General features: G+C 36.6%; 1 protein-coding gene across 1 annotated transcript; it reads left to right on the plus strand.

Annotated features, from left to right (window-relative positions):
* Positions 1-496: 496 nt before the first annotated feature.
* DMBX1 (diencephalon/mesencephalon homeobox 1) lies at positions 497-22507 on the plus strand. The gene is made up of 5 exons (XM_063427183.1): positions 497-690; positions 17333-17498; positions 19320-19498; positions 20534-20891; positions 21642-22507. The coding sequence occupies exons 2-5, from the start codon at positions 17345-17347 to the stop codon at positions 22040-22042; spliced, it is 1092 nt and encodes a 363-aa protein (XP_063283253.1). The 5' UTR covers positions 497-690; positions 17333-17344; the 3' UTR covers positions 22043-22507.
* The last annotated feature ends 5081 nt before the right edge of the window (positions 22508-27588 follow it).

The raw sequence follows: 27588 nt of genomic DNA on the forward strand, positions 1-27588 counted from the left end.
ATTGTGTAAACATGTTTTGGTGTAAAATGAGCACATAATATTGTGTCTGTCTGTTTATTTACAGATTGTGGGGGTTCTGGGTGTTTGCCTAGTGCCAGAATGCTTTTGACACCAGATCAGAATGTGGGGTGCTCCTGACAGACTGCAGTTTAATAGTTGCACACTTTCTACCATGAAAAGCAAACAGCATTAAACTTCATATTTATCTATCTATCTATCATCAGTCACAAACCAGAGAGCAGGCTACTTACAGCAACTCAGTGTTCAAGTAGATTTCCATTATCTTTGAATGATTTAATTATAGTTTCACACCTGACTGGGTTTGAGTAAATGACTGGTAACAAGTTAACACACACACACACACAAAAAGTCTTTTGAGTGACAGCTGTGAGGACCAGTAAGCATCTTACAGGGCTGCTCCTGAATCCTGCCAGGCTCTGTTAAAAGTCCTTCATCAGTCCAGCCCCCACTACATGGCAGATTGACTAAACCTGGGGCAAGTTGGGGACTTTCACAGAATGTGATGCATCTCAGCCACAGGACTAGGGACCAGCCAGCAAGGACTCAGCAGGTCATATCATAGACTGTAGAGACTGTCAGAGTGCAGCTTGTATTGACCTCCATCTGAAATTAAATCACAAAACGGGCTTTTTCTCTCCAAATCCACCCATCTACCAGAACAATAGAAAGGTATGTATGTTATCTTGCTATTTGATTATTGCACTTTCAGTCCTTCAAAAAAAAAAAGTCAATTATTGTGTTTTCCTAGGACAGTGATGGCAAACCATAATACCCCAGAAATCATTCTAAAATAGCATTCTCCACGGCGAGCAGTCGGTCATAAGTTTGGCTGAGAATCTGTAAATGTAGTTTTGAAGTTTTGCTAAGGAGAGTTTGCTCACAGTAACATGTGGGATATGCATTCGCAAAATGTAGCCAAAAATAATTAGAGCCTTTAAACAAAATTCATCTCTAGTGAATCTGAAACTGGCCTGACCTTAGCAAAGTCGATTGTCAGATTTGTACAAGTCGCTGTTTAGTAAATAACCCCCCCACCATCTCCCTCCAGGTATGTATTTATTTTTTATTTTTTAAGTTACAGGTTTCTATTTGCTATGACCATATTTACTGAAAAACCACGAATATTGAATTCTGATATGATTGTTAAATCAGATCAATATTTGTTAATACTGACCAAACATCTGATTATAATTCATACATGTATAGTGTGTAGTTAGAATGATATAAATATGGAAATGCGCTAAGCTGGGTAGAATGTATTGTATTATAATTATATATTGTTATTTGTTACTGTGCGATGGTTACTTGTTAAACTTTCTAATTTGTTGCCATTTTTTTTACTAAGCAGTCATTTGTATCATAACACAAGAGAACGTTACACAAACTATGTGTCCATTTCTGTGTTATTGTTTGGATATTATTGAGAAGGTGTTATTATTCTAGATATAAATAAACAAATTAACTCTGAAGATTCATGGGATTTACATTGTTACTGTTCGTATAGTGTCCATCCTGGATCCTCTAGTCTAGTTAGTAGTTGGACAGTTAATGAAATGCAACATTTCCTTTGGAGTTTGGGAGTAACAGATGTCATTTTATCAATATGTCTGACTGTTTAACCCTTGATGACCAGGAAGCCAGCAGGGTTGTGAAATATAAATATTGACAGATTGAATCTCTGAAGCTAAAAGATTTCTCGGTAGTTGTTGCTCTGCCACAGACCCCCAAATGTCCTGCTTAATATTCCTTTGTCACCATAAAATCTATTTCTAGCCTGGGGTGAATTTACCAACAGTAATCTTTTCAGTTATGCCAAACAAAGACTTAGATTGTAAATCCAATTTCATTTCTATAATGGTGTTTTAATAAGATACCGTGAGATGTAACAAGGGGGCTTAGAATGGGTTCAGGGTATGAGATTAGAGGGGGGGTGAAGATTTGGTCAAACATGTTTTCAAAGTCTAAAGCCACCGATTAGAACGTTCAATCCACAAATGTAACTTTTGCCATATTTCTTTACTAACAAAATTCAGTAAAAATATTATCGAATATGTGATACACATTTTATACTGTATGTAATGTATATCGAAACTATAAAAAGATTATGCAATGTTAAGACAAGTTTATAATATACAATTTTTTAAAAAAAATATTTCTCCTGATAAAGCTGTCTAATTGTTCTTAACCCATCCGAGGCAGGATTTATACAATGTATATATATTAACCATGCTTAACCCTTTGAGAGACGTTAGGATACATAGTTCACCGCTGTTCCAGTCAAATGAAGAAGTGGCAGGTTTAAATGGCACAAGCTCTTTTAATTAGTGTCTGATTTATGTCTAATTATTACCTAATTAGCTGATTAGTATTGTTGTGAACGATTTTCACACTGTTAGGCTGCTACTTAATTTTTGTTCCTGTTTTACAATCGAATGAAAAGAAGAGACTTTGTAATGGTGTCAGGGATAATGATAAATTAATATCATTGTCTGCTGTTAAACCCATTTTCACCTCTATTAGATGCAGGACAGAATGGGATCATGCATATCTTATAGCTTAGCATCCTATACATCACAGCAGCAGTGCCTTCAGGCTATGGGGGTGCAGTATAGGACATGGGGCCAGGACAGAGGGTGTAGTTATGGCCAGGGGACTGCTTGAAGGACAGGGAGATAAGAAACTGCCTTATTCCATCTGCTGCCAAAATCAGGTCCAAAGCTGTGCAGAATGAACTGGTCATATGAGTTAAACTGAACAGGACATAAAATCAAATCATTAGTGATGTCTTTAGAATGCTTGTCATAAACAGGTCAGATCATGTAACAAATGTTCTACTAATTCTAATGTAGTGTTTAATTGCACAGCACTTTGCATTGCACTTGATGTCACTTTATAATTGACTGCAGAAAGCTAAATGGGTTTTACATAAAGGGATATTCAGTGGTGATATTATATAAATCGAACATTGGTCCCCAAAGTGATTGCTCCAATTTTCAAACTTTGCTCCAGAATTCCTCTGTGCATGTGATTCCCCCAATGTGGGCACATTTTCTGAGCTTCCACATATAACCAAGGGAGTTATTCACTAAACGGCTGAATTATTATTATTATACTTTTATTTCTATATCGCCAACACATTCCGCAGTGCTGGATTGGGGTGAAATATTTGTTTTTTTCTGACTTATATACTTTGGGTTTTATCCCTGGCAGTCTTAATGCTGCATAGTTGGTCTCAGACTTTCACTCAATAGATCAGTCAATATGTGTCATGATATCCACTTGGAGAGAATTATAATATTATTATTATAATTATTATTGGTATTTATATAATGCCAACTAATCCCGCAGCGCTTTACAATATTACGAAAGGGGAGGAGATTTACAATTGATGAGGGAATTACACAGTGACACAGTAGGTAGATGAGGGCCATGTTCAAATGAGCTTACAGTCTAGAGCAGTGATGGCTAACCTTGACACCATAAATTGTTTCTGGACTACATTTCCCTTGGATGCTCAGCTAGCTTTTAGAGTCTAAAATCTAGCTGAGCATCATGGGAAATGCAGTCCAGAAACAATTTATGGTGTCAAGGTTAACCATCACTGGTCTCGAGGAAATTTATTTCCCTTCCAAAATATCAAAATTATTGGTTACCAGGTCCACACAATCTACCCTAAACTGTCTTTATTTCAACAACCTTTCTTCCAAATGTCATCAGCATTGAGTGAATAGAGCACAGTGTAAGTGTATAGAAACAACCAGCAACTTGTATATCGAGGCCGAAAAAACAGGAAACAAAAAAAATAAATTCACTTATTTTAGGCTGTGCCTTGATTATTCAGTCTTACAACAACTCATTACTTAATGACTAGGCCCACAACATGTTTGATTTTTTTTTAGGGACCCTGCGAGATAGAAACATTTTACTCTGAACTCCAAAAATGAAATAGTTCACAATTGCTTTGAGAATTGGAATGTGTTAGAACTATAGTTGCTATCTGTATATTGAAGAAGTACATTGGAGACTGGTCTCTAAAGGAGCAGGAGCCAGTAACTTAATATCTTGCATGTTTGTCTGTCTGTCCATTAAACATTAAGTACTTTAATTGTGTTTATGGGCACTTTATTAAATTACAAATTTGAATCGCTAAATAGTAAATTTATGTCACATTGAAAAATCTAAGCTAACAGATCCGAGTCTGGAAAAAACATATACACACGCGTATTTTTTTGAGGGAAAAAGTAATTTCTTGAATTTTTTTAAACTACTGTTTATCATGGTAGTTAACTCCTAATGAGTTAAGTCACAAAACCGGGGAGAGCTGGTAAAAAAATGACAAACTTAGGATAAAGTAGATGATCGAGTATTATATCTGAATCAGTGAATTTCTCCAGTTTAGCTAATTTTGCATAAGATTTCCAATTCCCTTCTTGATTCTCCATGCTTTACAGTCTAGTGATTTAACTTGGTAACTACAGACATGATTATTATTATTATTATTATTATTATTATTATTATTATTATTATTATTATCCCATGTATTGGATGGTCAACTTGACCTTTTCCCTGGAGTCTTAAGTTGGTTGCGGAATATGCTGAGGATTTAAAAATAAATAAAATAATACTGATGTCACCGAGCACTGTATATCCAGTAGAGAAACACTGGTCCCATGCCTGTTCTTTGTGGACAATAAGTGGATAAAATACTGCAATTCCTCTATTTTCCCTAGAATTATGAAGAGGTAAAGGTCCAAGATTTTTAATTTATTTAAATTTTTATGGTTATGCTTTATTCAAACTAATGGGGGAGGTATTTACTAAAAAGTGGTTGCACTTTCCTGAGGGTGTTTATGTCACTTGTCTCTAAGAGATGACAGGGCAGGCGGGCTTGTGATTGTTGGGAATTATTTGCTACAACAATTCATGAAAAAACAAACTGTATTTCAAGGTTCCAATGCTATATAAAAGGATGCGTGTCACGTACTTAGATTGTTGCAACTTTAATATTTTTTTCTTATTTTATTTTAAATCCTTTTCAGTCTCACCGAGACATTCAGCACTTTATTCACAAAATTGGGAATTGGGAAGAACTGCAGATTTTAGATCAACATAGATATTTGCAAAAAAAATCTTCCATTCGGCTATTTTCCCAACTTGGCTATTTAGACCTAACATCTGCATTTCTCTTGTTCAAATCTATTTTATTTCTCTGTTTAATTAATAAACGCAATATTGTAAATGTGAGGGCCTCTGGGGGACTCACAGTTTGCCCAGTTAGGTTGTGCTCTGTTTTAAGAACTGCTTGGGCAGTATTTGTGACTGCCTACCTGCAGTTGGTGCGTTTCCCCTGAATGTTGCAGTCTGACTTTTTTAATTTGCTACAGTTCAGCGTTTAGTAAATAGACCCCACTTGTATGTGACTCTCCCAAATGGGGGTCCTTTGCAGCTCTCTTTTGCATATATCTTACTATTTCATCCCTGCTATGTGTCTGTATTTCAGAGTGTGATACATCCTTTGCTGGTAATTTTATTTAATAATCCTTATGTCAAAAAAAAAAGCTAAAAATAAATAAATTGCTATTTACCCAGTAAAAAATAAAAAAAATACTGCTTTATGTAAATTAGGGAGAACCAAGTGAAGATGTCTCCAGATGAAACCGCATTTTGGTAGGAATTGCAGAGCATAAAGAGGTCTATTAACCAAACAGTTTTAATTATTTCAAATGGACATTGAGTCCATGAACTATTTAATCGCAACTTCAGGTAAGAAGTGCGTTGGGAGGTTAATGATACCCAGAATTATTATTTGGGATATTTTCATAGATGTACTCAATTATTTTTTAAAAAGATGTAAAAGTACCCATTTGTATACAGTAGGGGTCCTCAAACTCCGGCCCCCAGATGTTGCTGAACTACAATTCCCATGATTCTCTGGCTATCCATGTAATGCAAAGAATCATGGGAGCTGTATTTCAGCAACATCTGGGGGCCGGAGTTTGAGGACCCCTGGTATACAGGGATAGTCATCATGATATATATACTAATTTACTAAACAGCAACTTCAAAGCTCACAGATTTTATTTGTTTTTTTTTTTCCATGTCTCCCACCCCCAAAATCACAACAATTTAACCCAAACTCTTACAAAAGTGCCTAGAGAAACTAAACGGGGGTGGGAGGGGGAGGATGATTTGGTTCTGCATTTGGGTGTGTACATGACACGCCCATTGCGCACACTTTGCATATTTTCACGTTGATGGTGAACCATTTAGATGTCAAATAGGGGTATTACGAACTCACCAAGCCTGCAACTTTAAAAAGCAATAAACAAACAAACAAGCAAACAAACATACAGCAGGCGTTTCTTTACTAATCAGTGTGTTTTAGCCAACTAACAAACCCTGCAAAATTCTAGCCAAAAACAAACTTTAAGCAACAAACAGTTTGTTTAATATGTATATTATATTTAACATGTGATTGTATCCGCCAAAACCTTACAAGTCAGCTGTAAGTCCCAGTTTAGTGATATACCCCTAACTATTTAAATACACTTAGAATGATTGACTGTACCCGTCAAAAACTGAAGACTGGGTCACTTTGTTAGTTTTTTCACTCCGAATACTAATCTATCATATACTCTTACAATAAAACAGGCATTTACCCTAAAAACACAACCTGATTGCAAATGGACAACTGCCTTTCTACCCTCCCATTACAACCTATCCGTACCCCACCCCCTACAACCTCACTCCTTGCATGGATGCACAACTTGTCCGCAGGATCTATGTTAGTGTAAATTGCCTTTCGTTTCCACTTGGCTGACCCGCCAAGTTTTCCATGTAAATGCCAGTAATACATATCTAATCATGTCTTCAAGGCATACCACCCCCGTGCGAACCTCATTAATGGATTATTAGACAATAAAGGGAATAGTTTGAGGGCAGTACTTGGATAAGAAGAATTTTCACCACCATGCTGACTGCAAACATTGTTTACTCATTAGAACTTGTCTAGATTACACCTCAGTGGCCTCTGTGTGTTACCCCATATGAGTTTAACTCTTTATACACAGAGAATTCTAAAAATTACCGAATATTTCCTGATTTTATGACTTTGTTATATTATATTACCCACGGCAGGCCTACTTATTGTCCCTTCCTAAACTGGAGACAGAAAATGCAGTATTTTGATTTATTTCGCTTTCTCGTTAAGACAGGAAATAGTTGATCACTCTAGTGACATCGTAACGCAGATAATTCTTCTTTAACCCCTTAAAGACACATGACATGTGTGACATGTCATGATTCCCTTTTATTCCAGAAGTTTGGTCCTTAAGGGGTTAAAAAGATCATTTGTCTTTTTGTTAAGTAACAATTTGTAAATGACTATACATTAAAACAGGGTAACAAACACATTGACTTACGGTATCACGGTTAATCACTAAAGTGAGATTTGTCTTGAATTCAAAGTCAATTTCAAATCGCAGGCCAGAACAGCCAAAATGAAAATATAGCTTATTATTATTATTAATTTGTTTTTTTATATTTTGTTTATTCAGTTTTTTTTTTTGTTTTTCCAAACACTTTTTTTTATTTAAAATGTATGTTGGTCTAAAATGTAAAATCCACTTTGATTTCACTTTAAATAATCCTTCCTGATGTTTTTATGAAATACTACAAAAAAAATATAAAGAGAGATATATATATACCGACGTAGAATTGGATGTCGTACCTGGTGTTAAGCTTAAATCTCAGAAAGGGGGGTAAAGACAGATGGTAATAGTTTAAATAAGAGATGCGAGGGGAAGATTGAAGCAATGACTTGTGTAAATATTTGGTGGTAAATTCATACACTCAGGGATTAATATTAAATTAAAGGGTGTGTAATAAATACAATCAGTTTTTTTTTAACTCAGAAGAAATATTTATGCACCTTCCCTTTTCCAATCGTAATTTTGACATTATTGCTGGTCTAATTGAAACATCCAATAATAAGGATTTTCACGGTTAAAACTGACATTTTAAACTATTCCTATATATAATATAACTGTTATCATAAAATAATAAAATCTGTCAGATGGCGATGTAAAAAGCTTATTTAAATTTCAAATGTGAATTTGAATTTTTCAAATATTTAAATATATTATTATAAGCTTGTCACATTTTGGAAGTATCAATCTACACAGGTTTATTTGCTAAACTTCAAAATGGAACACATTGAAATGCAAATTGAAACATTTAGGCAAAACAGCTGGTTTGTACTCACAACACAGCTATCTTAGCATGAGTTTTACAAATCCAGTTTACAACTCAGTATTTATAGCAGATTTTATAGCAGATCTGAATATTTTCCCTTGCGTTAGTATCTTGTGAGAATAAATACCTAATAGGTTTAACGTGGCAATATACGCATAACTCCTGTAGAAATAAAGTCTGGTTGTATCAATCAATTAATCATTGATAGATGATCACTAGCTACATTTGACAACCTGTTATCTACTGTTGTATCAGATGCTATTAAGAGAGTTTGAAGTCATAGTCAATAATTTTGCCATTGGTGAGATTCATTCTGAGCTTAAAAAGGTTGTCTATAGACAATTTGGGACATCTAGTCTTGGCAGAACCCTACGTGTACATTATTCGAGTCTCATCTAAGCATGTCCTGTCTACAAACTGCCTAGAGATGATCACGGTGAAATAACAAATACCTATACAATATTGTATTGAACAGCTCTCTTTATTTGCTCCTTAAACTGCATGGTGCCTATTTTAGAAAACCTTTCTCGATAAATGTAAGAGTGGGCATGAGATAATATTATGTTTACTTACCCCTATCCCTAACAAATGTGTTTGTGGGGTGTGAAAAGGAAAATGAAAAGTCAAAATCAATATCTCTTTATCCTGTAATTTGTCGCCTCCGTCATAGCTCCCTGTCAGTCATTGTTGTAAGCTGTGTCCTTCGCACCTGATAGTCAGCACAGAGAGATCTTGCAGAGAGGAGGAGAAATGAAACAATGTTTCTATATCTCGTCTTCATTTGCATTGTGTGCCCTGGCTGTGCCAGAACTGAATTTAATTGTGATGTAATTTGCTTAATCTCTCAAATTTAAAGGAAAACTGAACATCATCCGATTAAAAAATTAATAAATAAAAATAAGAATAAGTAATTAAAAAAAAAATTGCTTGTAGGTGATTTTTACACTACACTTGTAGATTAATTTTGGGCTGATTGAGTGACCGGTCGAAGTTATTAACTCCGAGTCAAAATGTACCCAAAACGCGTTATGCTGAGCATGTTTGATTCAGAATCCGCTCGTGGTAAAAAAGATAGATGACTGATTAGGGGAATAAACATGATTGATTGGCTAGGGGTCACTTACTAAATGTTTTATTCACAGATCAGCTGAGCAGTGAGCAACAGAAGGGAAAAAAAGTTTGTCTGTGAACCAAATGTTGGGAAAATGCCCCTATACGTATTCTGTAAAATATATATGTATAGTATTTTAATTTTTATTTATGTATTTGGCAGCATGCAAATTGGAGAATCTTTGCACCCTTTTTGTCCTTCAGTTTTGGTTCCCAAATCGGAATTTCGGTTCCAAAATTCTGCTGAGCCAAGCTTACATTCAGCTGAAATTCAGGAATCCTGAAAATGTTTATATATTGGGGACTAGTGGTTCAACCTATTTGTCTTGCCATGCATATGTATAGTGATTTTCAATGTTTTGCTCCATGCCATAAAACCCCCTTTAAGACTATAAAGAAAATATTAAGGTTATTCATTAAAATCCAAAATTGTAAAGAATTTGATGAATTACAAAATTCAGGCTAAAATAGATTAAATGTGATTATAGCCAAATTGTGAATTTCTCTGTTTCATCAACTTTTTGCCTACATTTTGTCAATAAGATTTGGATTAATTGCAAATCAAAATTCAATTAATATTTATTTAATTATCAACATCAAGTGCCCAAGCTTTGTTAAAGCATTGATTAGAAATTGTTCTCCCCATGTTAGAATTTTACATTTTTTTTTAGTCTGCTAGTGTTAAGGAACCCTAGTAGTAGATGTTTTATGTCACAAGAAAGGAATGTAGGACAGCTGTCAGATGAGCAATGCATAAATCTTTTTTATATGCAGATTAATATAAGAAGTCAATATTTTATACATCAGCGTTCCTTTGTGCAAAAAAAAAACCAACAACAAAAAACATATTTTGCACATGAGAAATACTGCATTGAATTATTATAAATTCTTAAAATATAAAACAAATTATGCAGCAAATATAACGGGGTCACTATAAGGCACTCAATCTACATTACGTCAAAGCAAGCAAGCTAAGGTCCCTCCTTGTGAGAGTTTATAGTGTAAAGTAATGATATTAACTATAGTAATTGAGTTACAATTGTGATGTGTCCAATCCTCCAGAAAGGCATTTGCAAACATTTATTAACAGCTTAAAGAGCTCTTAATTCTGATGAGGATGGTGATGAAATTACATTGACTATTCCATTTGTTCCCCTGCCACTAAACAAATGAAGTGATTAAACCCTATCAAAAAGCATCAGTTATGCTGCATTAGCCATGAGAAAGCTAATTATCCCAATTAGAGGGCTGATTTATAATTAATGGCATGGACCAAGTGATAATTGGATGTTAATGGATAACAGTTTTTTTTTCTGTTTCAAAACCATCTCTGTCGTTCCCAAAGGCCGCTCTGCCCTGGTGCTCTGAGCGCAGAGTAAATGAGAAAATAAATCTGTTATTAGTTTGTTCAATGGGAACCGTTCGAGCTGGAACTCTGGGGAATTTAATGCAGTTTGCTGGCGAAAGTGGGGGAGCAGCTGTTGGTATCTCAGTCATCTGGCTCTATCTTATCTCTGCGGTATCTAGCCAGCAAAAGTCTGAATGTGGTAAATCGGGTAGGACAGGCAAGCTGACAAAGTTCAGAAGTCTTAGGGGGTCTTTTTACTTAGTACTGAGTTAAAGGAATGCACCAAACACCTAGCTTTCTAAAGTGCTTTTTGTGTGAAGAGTGTGTCCTTTTTCATTTTTTTTTTAAAAGTGCAGATTTCAATAGAAATTGTAACTTTTTATTTATTAATCTTGTTGCACCTGCAGGCTATCAAAAACACAACCGGTCCTTTTACTTCGTGGTTTGGTTAGCTCAGTGGAGTTAGACTCAAGAGGCAGCAATTGCCCAGAGCACCTTGTACAGACTTCTAATTGAGCTGCATTGGGAACTCTGTGATTGGACAGCCACAAAAGGTCTGGGTGGGGTTAGAAGGGGATGGCTTACGAAGGCTACAAAAAATAGATCTGCAGCTTTTGCAAGCTGTTATGTTATACCCTCAAAGAAATATGTAATTAAATGCATGCATGGTGTCTTTGTGGACATATCTCCTAAATAGTGACTGTAACGGATCAACGGGCACCCCGACTGAGTACCTCCGTTGATGGATGCTCCTAGTGCTTCCTGAGGGCTACAAGCACTCCACCAGACACCATAAGCACCGCAGACCCCACGAACCGCCGCAGCTTGGTTGGGGTCTCGCCGTCTCCTGCCCACCCTGGACCTACGACAAGGCTCCAGGGGGTAATCCCCTCTCCTCCAAGATAGTGAAGCAGGAACAAGCTCTTACAAGAGCTTAGTAGTGATTACAGCAAGGGAATATGCAGAGCATAGCAATCCCTTGTAGCAGATTCCCCCAATAAGAGACGGCACTTCAAATTGAGGGTGAAGAAGAACTGACTGTGCTGGCACACCCAGCCTGGTTTTTATTACGGTCTTGCACATACAGGACCGCCCACAGGGAGGTATAAAATAACCAATAAAATAACAGTTACAACCCACAGTAAAGTCCTTCCCTCTGCCTGTGATACAATTATCTTACACAATGGAAATGTAATTATCACAGGCAGAGAAATACAGTTTTTACACATATACTATAACTTTAAAACTATACATCACATTCACATTACATATTCACAATCAATCCATTCAGGGGAACAACATATTAAAAAATGGCACGAATCAGACCAGGGGTTCAAAAGTTAGCAAAAGTATTAATAAAACCCACTGCCAGCATGGCTTTCCGTCCCAAACCAGTTTCACAAGAGTCCTCTATCCTGGAGACAATGGAGAGGTAATCCAATTATATCCAGGGATAAGGCAGACTCCATTGAGCACATGTTAGCATAGACACAAAAAGACACAAAAATACATAACTCCTATCATATTGAACAGAACCCCCACATTCAACCCATCCCCCGATGGCTTGGATCTGAGCGCTCAATATATCCGAACAGCGCTCAGATGCCACAAACACAGTCAAATCGCCATGGAGGTTAAGTTTAGCATGGGCTGATGAGAGGGCCATAGTCTGAAAGGGACATACACAGTCCAATAGAATTCCATATGCTGCTTAAAGGGCCAGTGACAGTATAATAAAATACAGTATGCCCAAATGTTGCACTTGAAGGTCCAAATCTCCCAGGGACCATAATCACAGGGCAGGAGGCGGGCAAGCAGCCCCCTCCAAAAGCTCATGGCAAACTCTGTTAAAAGGGGTGAGTTTGCTACAGTGACTTTTCTTTTTTTGTGTTTGGGTACGGAGTGTCCTTTTAACAACTCACTTGTAAAATATCGACCAATGTATTCTATACATGTCAAGGGGAGATCTGCTATTGAGCTAGCGATCCTTTGTAGTACAATCCGGCCTTGGGTTGGGTAAAATCTCTATTTCAGCAAGTCTTCAATTCAATGTATGTTGAGTTTCACAGATCATGCCTGAGCACCAATAATTTGAGCAAGGCAACATTTTTTAAAAGGAATACATTCCACATTAATTGTGGCCCAGCTAGAATGTGTAGGGTTCATTCAATTAACAGTGAGTTGCAGTAAATTGAAAATCGAGTAGTAAAATGTAGAACAACATCTGATTTGAAGAAATGTTCCAATATGGCTAGTTTAGAGAACATTTTGCTATTTTTTTTTCCTTTCCAATTCACAATAATTCACTGATTAATGAATAAACCATAATGTTTCAGAGACACACCTTAGATATTCACTGATTTATTTTTTCAGTAAGTAGGAATTGTGAAGTTTTGGCCAAAATTATTCTCCTTTTGAGATTTGTTTTTCAGTTCTGTTAATTATACCTAAAATTAATTGTTTTTGCCTCTTCACCACTTCCTGTTTAGTGAAAATATACCTAAATATAATGTGTATATAGTTTGGTTTCATGTGCTTCCTGTACACCTGGGAATCCGAGTCAATGAGACAAATAGTTAAGTCACCATTGGAGGACTCTGAAGAGTTGACCTAGTTTTTTTTTTTGATACTCAGCAGCCATGAAATCCAATGTGGACAAAGCAGGTCAACTCAATACCCCATCGGCATGTAGTGTATCTGTACTTTCTCAGAATTGAGGTTAACTTAACTGACAGATGAGTTGTGATGAAAGCTGACAGTTAAGCCAAAATTGCTAAGTAGGGAAAATAAATTCCCAAAAGGTCAATTTGTAGATTTATATATTTTTATTCAATTGGCCATTTTGGCTTACATTCTACGAAATAGACAAGGTTATTCACTAAACTCTGAATTTTCACGAATGAATCACAAATGGAAAAACGTAGTCAAAATAGCCAAATTCAAATTTCTTTCCAAATCAAATATTTTCACCTCATTTTCAGAATTCTTTTACAGAAAATAATTTAAGTGAATAACTTCAATAACTTTCCATAATTTGCATTTGTACCCCTATTCAACCATCAAGCATTTCAGAACAGTGAAGGCTTATCTGAGGCCCTACTTCTTCAATGAGGCTGCCCACCTATAGGACATATGTTTGCTATGATTGCTTCAGATGGACTGACGTTGCTTTTGATTTTACCTTCTTATCTTCCAGCTCTGTCCATAAGTGACATACTTATACTTTGTTACAGTGGTTTAGAATCTCAGATTCCTCTGTTTGTGTTCTGGAATGACAGTAGCACTAGTTGCTCTTATTTGCTTTCGACTAACAAAGATCTCCATTCATCGCAAATACTGCATTCTACTCCACGATAACGTTTAATGCCCCTCATATTGAATTAATGCAAATATACGTTAATACATGCAAAACCTTAGGCCTAAATCTGGTCTTTTGTATCCTGCCCCTTGTTCAGACTTTACACAAGTAAATTGAAGCTATCCCATTTTCAGGCTACTGATATGTTAAATCATATTTTTGAACAAAAAAAGGTCTATCATTGTAGGCATTTCAGCAACATGACCTAAACATATCTTTGTCATACAATCAGCAAGGAGAAGGATTCTCCTGATCACATGCTCATAAGATAACGTCCTGGTCAAGGACATGTTGTAAGACTGGACAGGAAGTTGGACACGATATTGGTTTGTTCGTCCTAACAGGAAACAGAATGGGATTTTAAATCGTAGGATATCTACCCATCTTGTGGAATATTTCACATAGGTTTTTAATGGTACAACTTTTTCTTTGTGTAGACGAAATGTGAATTTGAGTTTTATTTGAGTCAAAGTTGGTCACAAATGTGATAAGGAAAACCAGTTCTGTTCTAGCCTTACTTATTTTGTGTGTGTGGTCTGAAAAGGTGGGCGACATCCAACCCATTGTTTAGGAACTGCACATTTCTGAGAGAAGGTTAGGCAGGTATAGTAGATACAATAACACTGCGCTTGTTTTGAGAATTAGATTACGGAGTATTTCATGCCTTTTTACATGCGATGAGTCATTCTAAGTTCACGAACAAAGCACAAATGCTCAATAGAAACAGGTTCTTTTACATTCAACCTGAGGCTGAAAAAAATCAAAAACAGGTCAACTTTTAAAGTACTTTGGGGTACGCAACCTATGACCACATGCATTATTATTATTTATATTATTGTAAAGGGGCAATATTTTTTATAACAGTTTGAAATTGAGACTTATTCTCTACACTTGGAATTCTTTAGAGCTTTCAAGTAAAATGTACATATCAGGTACTATGTGTACCTTCCATTTTTTTCTTTGAAATTTGCAATTCCATCTCTTATTCTCCACAATTCCCAATTTAGAGAATTACCCCAATTGTATGTGTGTGTGTATATATAAATATATCTATATATATACACTAAGAAATGTGTATATATACTACTAAATCCATACTAAGAGCTGTCGATGATACATAACGGGGTAACTGTTCGTTGTTTTTTTTTTGGGGGGGGGGGACATTTTTCGTATCAGTATAGAAAATAAAAGATGCACAACCCAGAACTGAGTTCGTTAAAATTTAGCTGAAAAAATAATGACTCTACCCAAACAGCCAGCCAGATAAACTTAACAAGGGGAGTCAACCAAGTTTTAATAAGGAACAGCTGCCCAACCACAAAACTAGCGCCTTGCTTGGTACCTGAAAAGCCAATTAAAATGCCACTTTCACGGTCTGGCAGAAAAACATCCATTTTACGGCTGCAGCAAGTTAAAAGTGCAGGGTGGTAAATTTAGAGCTTATGCCGTCATGTAAATCAAGTTGGAACAGGTCATCGGAAGGAGTGTGGCTTCCACTATTGGGAAGACCGACACCTTAGAACCATAACATAGAACATTAATACATACATTGTATTTGTTAATGTGATCAGCACTCTGTACAGTAGCCGTATAAAATGGAGCAGACAGGGCCAGGGGAAACAGGTTTTATATGGCAAGCCGGACAGTAAAGATACACACTTAACAAGACTACACAATGGCTTTCAGCAAAACCTGGATCTCTGGCCAAACTTTCTTCCTTTAATCTCACTTGGCAGAAAAATAAATGTGATTTAGATAGCACAGTCAAATTTAACCCCTTTTTTATAATGGGACAATATGTTTTCTTTCTTCTTTATTTATTTTTTTCAGTTAAGGGGGGGGGGGGAGAAGAAACTGTAAATGCGTTGGGTAAACTTGAAATGTTAAAACATCTTGTTTTATCAATATAAGTCACATTTACAAGGAATCCATTTAAAGGTCAATGATTGGTACAAACATGAAGTGGTTTGCTCACTAGACAATGAATTGTGAAGAATTGAAACAATGAATTGCATACTTTAGGACAAACTTAGAAACTTTGTCAAACTCTGCGATTTTTGGCAATTCTCTTGTCCATTTTCCTTAACTCCCAGTTCAGTGATTAAATCTCTGTTTCACATTTGCTTATTACGTATCATATAATCAGAGACATGCCTGTCTTTGTTCCCCTTTGTGTGTTGTGTTTTTAATGTAAATTGTATCATAGTGACGCTTTAATAATCCTGCAATATTTCAGATCTTTTGAGCTTTTATTTGGTAATTATGTAAATGAATCAGACAACACAGAGCATGACACAGGGGGAGTGGGGGGTTGGGGTCTGTTAATAAATTGGAAAGTGTAAAGTGTGGGTGGAGAAAAGACATATCACACAGTGATATAAACGCTCTGACATATGATGACCCATGACTTATTGCTATACGAGTGTGAGCACACATGGTGCCCATAACTCTTCAGTTACCATTATGTGTGATATTTGTTTAAATATTATGCATTAAAGCTCTGTTATACTGTTTGCCACATGAACAAATAGAGGCAAAAAAAGCCTCTCCCACTTGACCAGTGACTAAATACTACATGATCATGAAACTAGTAAGACAGGGAGAAGATTTTTTTTGTGTGTGCATTTTACTGATACAATTAGTACTTTTTTGTTTGTTTGTGTTTTTGTTTTTACTCTGTGTTAAAACACTCTCTTTGTGAGATGGCATGGAGGCATTCAGCCCGTGCTAAAACTAGTATATTTTTGCTATAAAAATATTAAATTCCATTTTTGCTACCCGTTCTCTGACACTTATTTTCAAATCATTCCTTGCAAGAAAACCTGTTCCATTATGATGCACTTTGAATGGGTTTCAGAATCTATATTCATGAATACCTTTGTTTTTAGAATTATTCTGGTGTCATTTTAAAAAAACAAAATGTTTCATTTTTTTCCCCATACAGTTAATCTTTTTTTCCCCTAAACTACTAATTGTGGAGAATTGACAAGGAGAACTGCACGTTTTAGGTGGAATTACTAGTTTGAATATCAGAGAAGGAGCTGCATACCCCTTGTTGGTTCTCCAAAGTTCTCAGTTTAGTACATTAACCCCTTTGTGTTTATCACTTGCATCATTATAGTTTGCTGTAGGACATGTTGGCTACACTGTCGTGTTTGTTGTTGATGTTGTAATTCCTCTCAAACTGTTTTAACGGCTATGGAAAATGTATTGACTAATAATAGAAAGGGATGTCTTTTCAGGGATCTCTAATCATGCAGCACTATGGGATGAATGGATATTCTCTGCATGCCATGAACTCACTCAGCGCAATGTATAACCTACACCAACAAGCGGCACAGCAGGCACAGCATGCCCCCGACTACAGACCATCTGTCCACGCACTTACACTGGCAGAGAGACTTGCTGGTAAGGACAACTATGAGCCAATCTATTTAGTGTGTTAACAATGCCTGAATGATACGTTTAAATGCTTGCGTAACAAACGGCTTGAGGACAAAATGAATTGCAGTCTGGGATATTCCCGAAACCAGGAATTGCTGGAAATGGTAACAGGGAACTGCACTTCTGTCCAACGTAACTAAGATTTAAAAAAAAAAAGTATATTATTTTCTAATTAAAATATTTGATTAAAATTCTGCCAAGACAGCTTTATATGTTCAGTAGTTTTGTAAACCATTAAATATAGAATTAAAAAAATAAATACAAGGAGTTATAATGTATTTATGAAGAATTCCTTTTTCAGACGTCATTATAAGTCCTTGTTAGAAAAGTTTCAAGGTTCTAGTTTGTGTTCTTTGCTGTCATGAGACATGACACGCTTGTAATGGCCACCAACGTCAAGCTATAGACATGTCTGGAAGAGTCACTGTGTCAAGGTTATACATGTTCAGGGAAGGAAATGTATCCTAGACTGCATGGAAATATTTTGAAATGTTGAAAAATGGCTTTATTTTTATAGTTAAATGCACAAAATAACATCAACATGTTTTTAACTTCATGTTGATAGCGTCCAAATATGAGCAGGAGTCTAGATGTTGTTACTCAACTCAATGGTAATAATTAAATTATTGACCTTGGAATGATGAAATAATGAGTTGACCTTGGTGATCTCACTGGCTCCCAATTTTGATTCCTTTTTTTATCCTCCAATAGCCTCACTACCTGAGATCTTCTCTTATCTTTTATTCCTGCTTGTTCCTACCCTCCCCCCCCCCCTCCCCAGTTTATCTCCAAGCATTCTTCAACTGTCATAATCAAACATTTATACTAAAATTGTCTCCTTGGTCCGGGTATAGACTCTGTTCTGAGATCATTCACCACTCTAGATACCTGTGTCCAGGAACTGAATGCTCACTAAACGTGTGCAAAAATTAGTTTGAAATGATTTGTCCAAAAGTTCAAGACAAGTTCTGGTAATCACGGAACAAATCGATTCCAAATCTTTTTCACCTGTAGTTTTACCGGTGGAGTCTACAGATGAGATCTATTTGTTCCTGTATTGATTTAACAGGAATTGTATTCAGGCGAAATGCTTCAAATAAATTGTGCAGGAGAAGTTGGTTCATCCTTTTTTAATACAACAAACCCCAAATTTTAGCTCTTTAGCTGTCGTTAAGATTCAATCACCTTGACCAAGCACATATTTTTATTGTTTGGCAAACTGGTTATTTATCCACTTGTGGTTTATTAAAACATCCTCCACAAACGACAATATTTTCACACTGGTGGGGCACAAGATATCGAGCAGTGTTTGTGGAAGATGTGTTAATAACTCACAAGTGGGTAAATAAAACGTTTGGAAAAGTGCTAGGCCATATTGGTTCCCAAGGACATCTGGATGTTTTGTGTTTGCTGTATTCTTCATCCTTGCTCCATTTAATGTTATATATTATATTTTCCTCCATCTTCAAATCTTCCTTATCTTAATGCCCTCTTATCCATTCTGCCCTATTTTATCTCCTTGCACCCGTGTGGGAAATTATGTTCCCCTTCCCACTCACTGTTCTAATTTAGAATGTCTAGGTGTACAGGCACTTACCATACTACAAAGTTGTAAATATATTTTATACCTTGGAATAATGGTTAATGACAGACAGACGATACATTGTTTTTTTATCTCCCAGCAAAAAAAAAATGGGTAATACATATATGTGTACATAGCAATGCATACCTTTTCCAATAATTAAATTTGCCCTATTTTATCTTCCAACGGCTGTACATTTCAAGACATTATCTTAGAAGCCCGCTATGGATCCCAGCATCGCAAACAGAGAAGGAGTCGCACTGCGTTCACGGCACAGCAGCTGGAAGCTCTGGAGAAGACCTTCCAGAAAACTCACTATCCTGATGTGGTGATGAGGGAGAGGCTTGCCATGTGCACCAACCTGCCAGAAGCTCGAGTACAGGTAATTGCAGACCCATAGCACTATTTTCTTCAGTAACAGAAAATATACAGGAAAAGTGTTTTTTTTGCAAGTAAAATGTCCAATAAATTGCTTAAATTGTTTAGTGCGGGGGTTACGAAAATCTCAAGCCTTATAGATACCAAATAAAATACATGTGTAATTTGTTTCATTCCGAATGTACATTCGGAATGACGAATTTCGTTCAATTCGGACATTCGGATGCTAACGAATGTCCGAAGTTTCAATTGCTGAATTTCTGAAGTGCAAACTGAACAGAATTGCCAAAGACCCGAATTGCATTAGGGTTAGGGTTTAGGGGCTAGGGCCCGAGTTACCGAAGTTCCGAATTGCCGAATTCCCAAAGTCCGAATTTCCGAATCAAAGCAAATTTTTTGCCCTTGCACATCCCTACCAAATAATTAAAGTTCAAGATCTGCTGATGGGCCACCTGTTGGCCAGTCCTGCTGTAGCATTTTGTGGGAGCATCCTGCCCTGAACTGTTTTTATTCTCTTCCATGTTTGCTGTCTAGTTCATATTTTTTCTAGAACAAACCCTCCTCTACAGTTTTGCCTTTTGCATTGCAGATTGTAGTCTTTGGGGCTTCGAAAAAGGGTCCTTATAGATCTATTATTAACCCACCTTCACTCAATTCTACTTTGTTCCCTAGACTCCAGATTTAAAAAACCCTCCCTTCCTTGTAAACTCTGCTCTTTAAAGTAAAGATTAAAATAATTAAATTTTCTGTTTAAAAGGGAGGAGAGCTTTTTCATACACATACCATTTGAAGGGGACATCTGGTAAACCCACCTCAGACTTACATCTGCTGGAAGAAAAAAGTTTGACCCAACCACCTAATTATCGAATGCATTGTAAATACATGCATGTAACCATGATTTATACTAATAGCAGCAAGAATTTAAGCAAATATCCGGACAATTAGTGATGTGCAAATGATTTACCTTAACATGACAAACCATTATAGATACAAGTATAAAATACGATTTAAATAAGATTTTGCCTCATCTATTCCATAGGTTTGGTTTAAGAACAGAAGAGCCAAGTTTCGTAAGAAGCAGAGAAGTCTTCAGAAAGAGCAGTTGCAGAAACAGAAGGACTCAGAAGTGAGCAGCAACAGTGAGAGCAAGGTTGACTCCGCCCCTGCGGATCCTGCAACACCCAGCCACGACTCCAAGAAACCTTACAGCTCAGTGACTGATACTAGCGCTGACCTTAACCTCACCCTCTCTGAACAGTCTGCAGGTGAATCTGCAGGAGAAGATCAGACTGACAAGGAGGAAGAGCCCAAAACACCACATGCAGAACCCAAAATAGAGAAAATTCAAACCCCAGACACCAAGATTCTGAATTGCAAGAGAGCAAGCCCCAAATCAGGTGAGTCTAAACCCCTTCTGATGAAATCTTCTGAATCATATGTCTTTTTACACAACAGAGATGGAGAACACATAATATAAACTAGTTTGTTACCTTGGGGGTGGGGGAGATTTTTTGTCTACATATTAAAATCACCCCATGTCTGCACGTTATTCCTTGTTCTTCACTTAGATTTATTTTGTAATATAGCATCTAACAGGACAGTGCCTGACATATTAATAAAGTCACCGAAGAGTGAATTGTTGGGAATTCAAAGTAAGTTTAAAATTTTAAGCCAAAACAGCCCACCCAAAAATATAGTTGACTTGGAGAATTTATCTAATTCGGCTATAGATTTGCAACAATTAACACATTTGTGTCCCAGAACTATATTTGACATTAATAACATAAAGACAGAGAGCTGATTGTAAACTGATTATTTGCAAAAATAAATAAAGGGATTGTAAAGATTGGTTTCAATAATCACCTTTAAAAAAAAAGAAATAAAAAAAAAATGAATGAAAGTGGTATTCACCTGATTAGGTAATTTATTGGAAATTTAAATAAAGTAAAATATTAAACATAAAATCACATTAATGATGAATTCTGACTAATCCTGATATTACAAATTATAAATCCGCATGTTTATTTTTAATTTTATTAACCGTCTTTTTAGCCACTTTATAGTAATGTGCTAATGCAATAAAAAAAAAAAGCATTTTATAAATAATTAATTTCTGAAATGCTGAATAACATTTCTTTTTATTGCAGAATCGCCAGTCAGTGCCACAATGACGCCTTTATCCAGCAGTTGTCTCACCCCAACCCATTCTTATTCATCTTCTCCTCTCAGCCTGTTTCGCTTACAGGAACAATTCCGCCAGCATATGGCAGCCACCAACAACTTGGTCCATTACTCGTCCTTTGACATGGCCAGTCCTCCAGCAGTGCCCTACTTGGGAATGAATGTCAGTATGGCTCCTCTGAGTTCCCTCCACTGTCAGTCCTATTACCAGTCACTGTCCCATGCTCAGCAAGTGTGGTCTTCTCCCATCCTCCAAACACCAGGAGGCCTCCCAAGCCTAAATAGCAAAACAACTAGTATTGAGAACTTAAGGCTCAGAGCAAAGCAACATGCTGCTTCCTTGGGACTTGACACTCTTCCTAACTGACTTCAAAACATTAGCCAAAAGATGCTACATTTAGATGAGTGACTACCAAACGTTTGTTCTGTAAATTAATTTCTTTTCATGTAGTGAAAACAGTGGCCAGCATCTTGAACGCATTTCTCCCCAACATAAATAGGTCATGTTTGTCAAGGAATGATCAACTGGTTATATTCTAATAACAGATATAGACTAATTAAACTGTTGTCAAATTGTAACATCTTTGTACTGTGAGTAAACAATGATCAGAAGAGGGCTTGTAGACAATATTATCTATCTGTTGGCTAGGTTATCTTTCTAAAACACCATGAGGTCCACGTGAGCAAACATCTTCCACAACCACACAGATCTTGAAGAACATTGAGATGGATGTATCTGTGATGCATGATTTACAATATTTAACCTAGAGGGACATTCTGCTATGGACCATTGTAAGAAATAAGTGTATACGAGTGCGGGGGGAAGGGGTAAACAGAGCAGGATTATCTTTGAGGTGCCCCTATGCAGTTGCTTAGGGCCCATGAGTTAGACAGGTGCCCTGGAACCATACATTTGCTTGGCCCCATTAACCTTTCCATGTGCAGATTGATGGGGGATGCCCATACTGGTAACCTGCCTAGGTCCTGTTGGAATCGTAATCCTTCTCTTGGGGGTAAAAGATTAGCTACATCATTTTGTTGATCAATCCAGTTTCATCATGCCACACATATTTAGCATGTGCCAGCCTACACTTTAAAAAAAAAAAAGAAAGAAATGTCAAAATAATTTTGCATTTCTGGTTTGGAGTTTCTAAGTGTACATTTAGCATTGCTGATATCCTGGAGACTATTTAGAAAGAAAACGAATAATATAAAAACAGAGTGGTTATCTTTGTCTGAATTCTCTCTAATTTATTAATGTCTTGGTATAACACCTTGGCTTAGCAATACATATGAAGAGAATGTGTTGTCACCACAACTTTCTTGCCATGGGTTGGCATCTGTGCCAGGAACTTTGGAAATGGAACACCACCTAGCGTGATATTTCCATGATATCACATTACTCAAAGGAAGTCCACATTAAGATATTGATCGAATAGCAATAGAAATGTCTGGAAAGTTCAACAGAATCCAGGCAATTCCCCAGCTATGGACTTTTAGGCACGATCTATGGCCATAATTCTGTTGGCCTTGGCACAGTGACTTATCTAGTTTCGCAACAGTTAAAGGACCTCACATAGTCCAGCTTTGGTAACTTTATGTCCTCCTGTATGGTCAAGATTGTGATCCTTCATAAAATTAAATGATAAACAATACTCCTATTTCAATGTAGGGATTTATTTATATCTGGCTTGAATAAACCAGGCTTTGATAAATTCCAGTATATTGGAAACCATTTACTTCTGGTTAATTTCATTTGTTCTCGGCTCTAATTTTTCATGAGGACTTAAACAATATCACAAGGTACTTTCAGTTTCAAATCTGGTGGTTCTAGTAAACATTTAAAAGATCAAAAATAGTTTATGTCAAATTGGTACCTCTTCTCCTCTATGAGATTTCATCATTAATGTCCCCTACTTACATTACTTCATGTATTGCTACATTTATTACTTTCACTACCGAGTCCAAATATTACAACTAAGTTATCATGATCATTATCTCTGAGTTGTGTGTAACACCATACTATATGTTGGAATCTGAAAAGTCACCACCTCAAAATTTGCATGGGAAGCCTTGGACTCCAAGGACGGACTGATAGATCAAAGGAAATTGAGATTAAAAAAAAATAAAAACATTTTGTTGATGGGCATAGGAGTGTGGTCTGGACCTCCAGTGGCACTGAACAGTTCTGCACAGCTTCCTCCATGTCATTTTGTAAATGCCACGTAGGAAGTGGAGTCAGCGCGCTTTACATCTGATATCAAAATGTAGTGGCTATAGTGGCTAGATTACCCTTTCAATAGGTGATTCTTGTATAAACGAATCCAGGGCAGCACTGCATACATTACAGGCCCGCAATGTGCATCTTCAATAACCTTTCCCTTTCTTTAAAGGAGAAATTTAGTCAACTAATGTGTAGATTTTAGATGTTTATTAATGCACTCTGACTGCTAAACATTGGTGATTGCCCCTTTAAAGGTCTGAATGCAACTGCATCCCAGTCATGTACAAATTGCCCCTTTAAACACTAAATACAATGTATCTTGGTCATGTACAAAGTGTAAAAATGCTGTCATTTCTCTGAAATAAATCCCCGCTTGTATATAGGTAAATGGTTGAAATGTCCTTTGCGTGTTATATGTCAGTGTTGCTCCCCAGATTGTGTCACTTTCGACCTGAGTTAGGTTCTGCTTTGTCTGATTGGCTTGTAATATGCCACGGAGCGATGGCCCGAGGCTGCGAGGAAGGGCAGAGGTTACTGTGTTTTAATGTATTACTAAACCTCCACTGGCTCGATCATGAATCAGGTCACTATATTTTAGGGTGAAACATTGAGGGCAATGTTGCAAAGGACAGGCAGTATTTAACTCTTAAAGAACCCATTTAACTTTTATTAGTCAGGCAATAGCTTTCTCAAGGCACATTTTAATATTCTGCTAAAATGTAAAGTGTCATTTTTAAAGGTACAGAACTTTACGCACCTACTTTGCTATTTAATTCGGCATTCTCTGCCTCCATCTAAGTGCTAACCCTGGTCTAATAATACAGACAACATCTATTGTATCGAGATTGAAAGAATTATTTTTAGCACCATGCATACGTAGAAAACAAAATACCCTTTAATTGCTGTATTGCTGAAAAAGTATTTCAGGTGTTGTATTGACGACCATTTAGTAATAAGTATTTTCCCCTGTGTCTATTAGCCCTCTCCTAAAAACAAACATTGTGCTTTTTGTTTTGTTTTTTTATGACTTTGCTTCCGCATAACTAACACAAGGGTCAAAAAAATCTGGGAGATCATACTCACTCACTGGTGTGAATTGTCAGGACTTCGAAGTGAATTTAAAATGTTTACGTACAAATTTCCGCTGTACAATAAATTTCATATTAAACACACTACGTTGAATAACCCTTACTGGTGAATTTACAATTGTAGACCAAATCTTTCCAAAACTTCTCTAAGTTAGCTGTGTGGTCAGCTTTGCTGTCTGGGTTTTTAAATTTGATAAATCACAGGCTTTCTTTTTTTATGTATCAATAAAATCAGAAACAAGTTGATAAAGTAATTTCTAGAGAAGAAAATAGTCAGAAAGCTACAGTTTAAATACATCCGATAACCATATTGTTTTAAACTATTTTGATACGATAGTCCTTTAAAGCACACCGACCGTCCGCATTGGAAACATTTCCCAATTATATTATGGGGGGACACCGACAGAACATGGACCCTCGGTGTGCCTTGACGACTGAGTTGTGCTTAACATTAAAAACATGTCGATGGTATTGTGTCTTTAAGATTAGATTCCTGTATTAGCACTTTCTGCGGGAAAAAGTAATTGACTGTTTCTTGAATGTTTTGGGATTCCAGGGTATCTAGGGGAAAACCCATGGAGCTTGCTCTCTGTAGATAAATATATTTTCCAGTAAGTGGAGAAAAAAATCACTTTGTCTATCCAGACACTTTGTGCAGAAGTTGCTCATTTGAATTTCGCTTTCAAATTGTATGTATTGCTTTATTTATAAATTATGTGTACAGATGTCGCAGTTGCTGTATATAAAACTTCTGATTTTCAATGTAAAATTAGAATAAATAAACTTAAAACAAGCTTGTAAGCCTACTGCTTTTCGTGGGTGTCAACCTAAAAAAAATCTAAATGTCATAATAAAACGAGATGAATTTATAGAATATGACTATTGAACTCTTTTTTTTCTTTTCTTCTGTTATGGATAAAGGTATTCTAAGTCTACATTTTTTATTTTTTTGAATGTAAAATAATAACATAATTCTAATATTCAGTTCAGGCTGGTACACTACCCACTGAATTTGACTGCACCTCCTCTTTGTTTCTGCAAATGTTAACTCGTCACCTCCTGATCTGTTGAACTCAGGCAAAATATTAAACTAGCTGTCAAAAAATATTTATTTATTTCAACTTATATATATTTATATCTCTATCCATTGTTGGTTTAACCATTGAGTGCACATTGTAAAGGAACATGAATGGCATGCCCCTTACACTAAAATGGTTAAAATGTATAATTTTGTTTTGAAGGAAACTAATTAGTTTGGTGAGTTATACTATTCCTGCCCTAATACAATAGATTCATGTTAAATTTAGAATTCTTACAATTGTCAGCACAGAGAATTTCAATTAAAAGAAAAAGACTTGAAGATCGAAGAAAAGATAATATTTGAACAGCACCTGGGATAGTCTGACAGCATTATTCAACAGACAGACACTGAGCTGGAAATGGGGGCACACTGTCAGCTGATACACGGTGTGAGGATTGTGGTATACATTTTCAGAAGGCACACAGTTCTGGGATTGTGGTATACATTTTCAGAAGGCACACAGTTCTGGGATTGTGGTACAGATTTTCAGTTGGCACACACAATGCTGGGATTGTGGTATACATTTTCAGAAGGCACTCAGTGCTGGGATTGTGGTATACATTTTCAGTAGGCACTCGGTGCTGGGATTGTGGTATACATTTTCAGAAGGCACACAGTTCTGGGATTGTGGTACAGATTTTCAGTTGGCACACACAATGCTGGGATTGTGGTATACATTTTCAGAAGGCACTCAGTGCTGGGATTGTGGTATACATTTTCAGTAGGCACTCGGTGCTGGGATTGTGGTACACATTTTTTAGAAGGCCCACAGTCCTGGGATTGTGGTACAGATTTTCAGTTGGCACACACAATGCTGGGATTGTGGTATACATTTTCAGAAGGCACTCAGTGCTGGGATTGTGGTATACATTTTCAGTTGGCACACACAGTGCTGGGATTATGGTACACAATTTCAGAAGGCACACGGTGGCATATTTTTAGATGGTACACAGCGCTGTTGTTGGATTACATATATTCAGAAGACACACACACTGTTGGGATTGTGGTGTACATTTTCTCAGTAGGCACACACAGTGCTGGGATTGTGGTACACAGTGGCATATTTCTAGAGGGTACACAGAGCTGTTGTTGGATTACATTTATTGAGCAGACACACACACTGCTGTTAATGTCCTTATAGCCTTTTGGTTAAGAATTGTGTATTTACTCTGACAGTTGGGGTTCAGTATGGACATAACATATTCTCTTTATGTACTTTGATTTTTGTATCGGGTAAAAATACATTGTTTGAGATGTCACGCACAGTAATTATATTAGTTTATATAGACCAATATATAAGTAAATAAGCCTATTCCCACTTGCATGTTCATTCCACAGAAACTCTGTGAGGGAAATTAATGTAGTTTTTCCAAGTTTCAGCGAGGACATTCACTTAATATATATAAAGTTTATAAGCTTATACAGGGCCGGCTTTAGTGGTGTGTGAGCTGTGCGACCGCATAGGGCACCATGGCAGCAGGGGCACTAGGTGGCAGGCCACAAATATTAGAGATAGGGCA

The sequence above is a fragment of the Pelobates fuscus genome, chromosome 7 (assembly GCF_036172605.1).
Source record: "Pelobates fuscus isolate aPelFus1 chromosome 7, aPelFus1.pri, whole genome shotgun sequence".
NCBI lineage: Eukaryota > Metazoa > Chordata > Amphibia > Anura > Pelobatidae > Pelobates > Pelobates fuscus.

Coding starts and splice junctions, on each gene's coding strand:
- DMBX1 (XM_063427183.1), top strand. CDS start 17,345: ATGCAGCACTATGGGATGAATGGATATTCTCTGCATGCCATGAACTCA. Junction 17,499..19,319: donor ACTGGCAGAGAGACTTGCTG/GTAAGGACAACT, acceptor GTACATTTCAAG/ACATTATCTTAGAAGCCCGC. Junction 19,499..20,533: donor TGCCAGAAGCTCGAGTACAG/GTAATTGCAGAC, acceptor TCTATTCCATAG/GTTTGGTTTAAGAACAGAAG.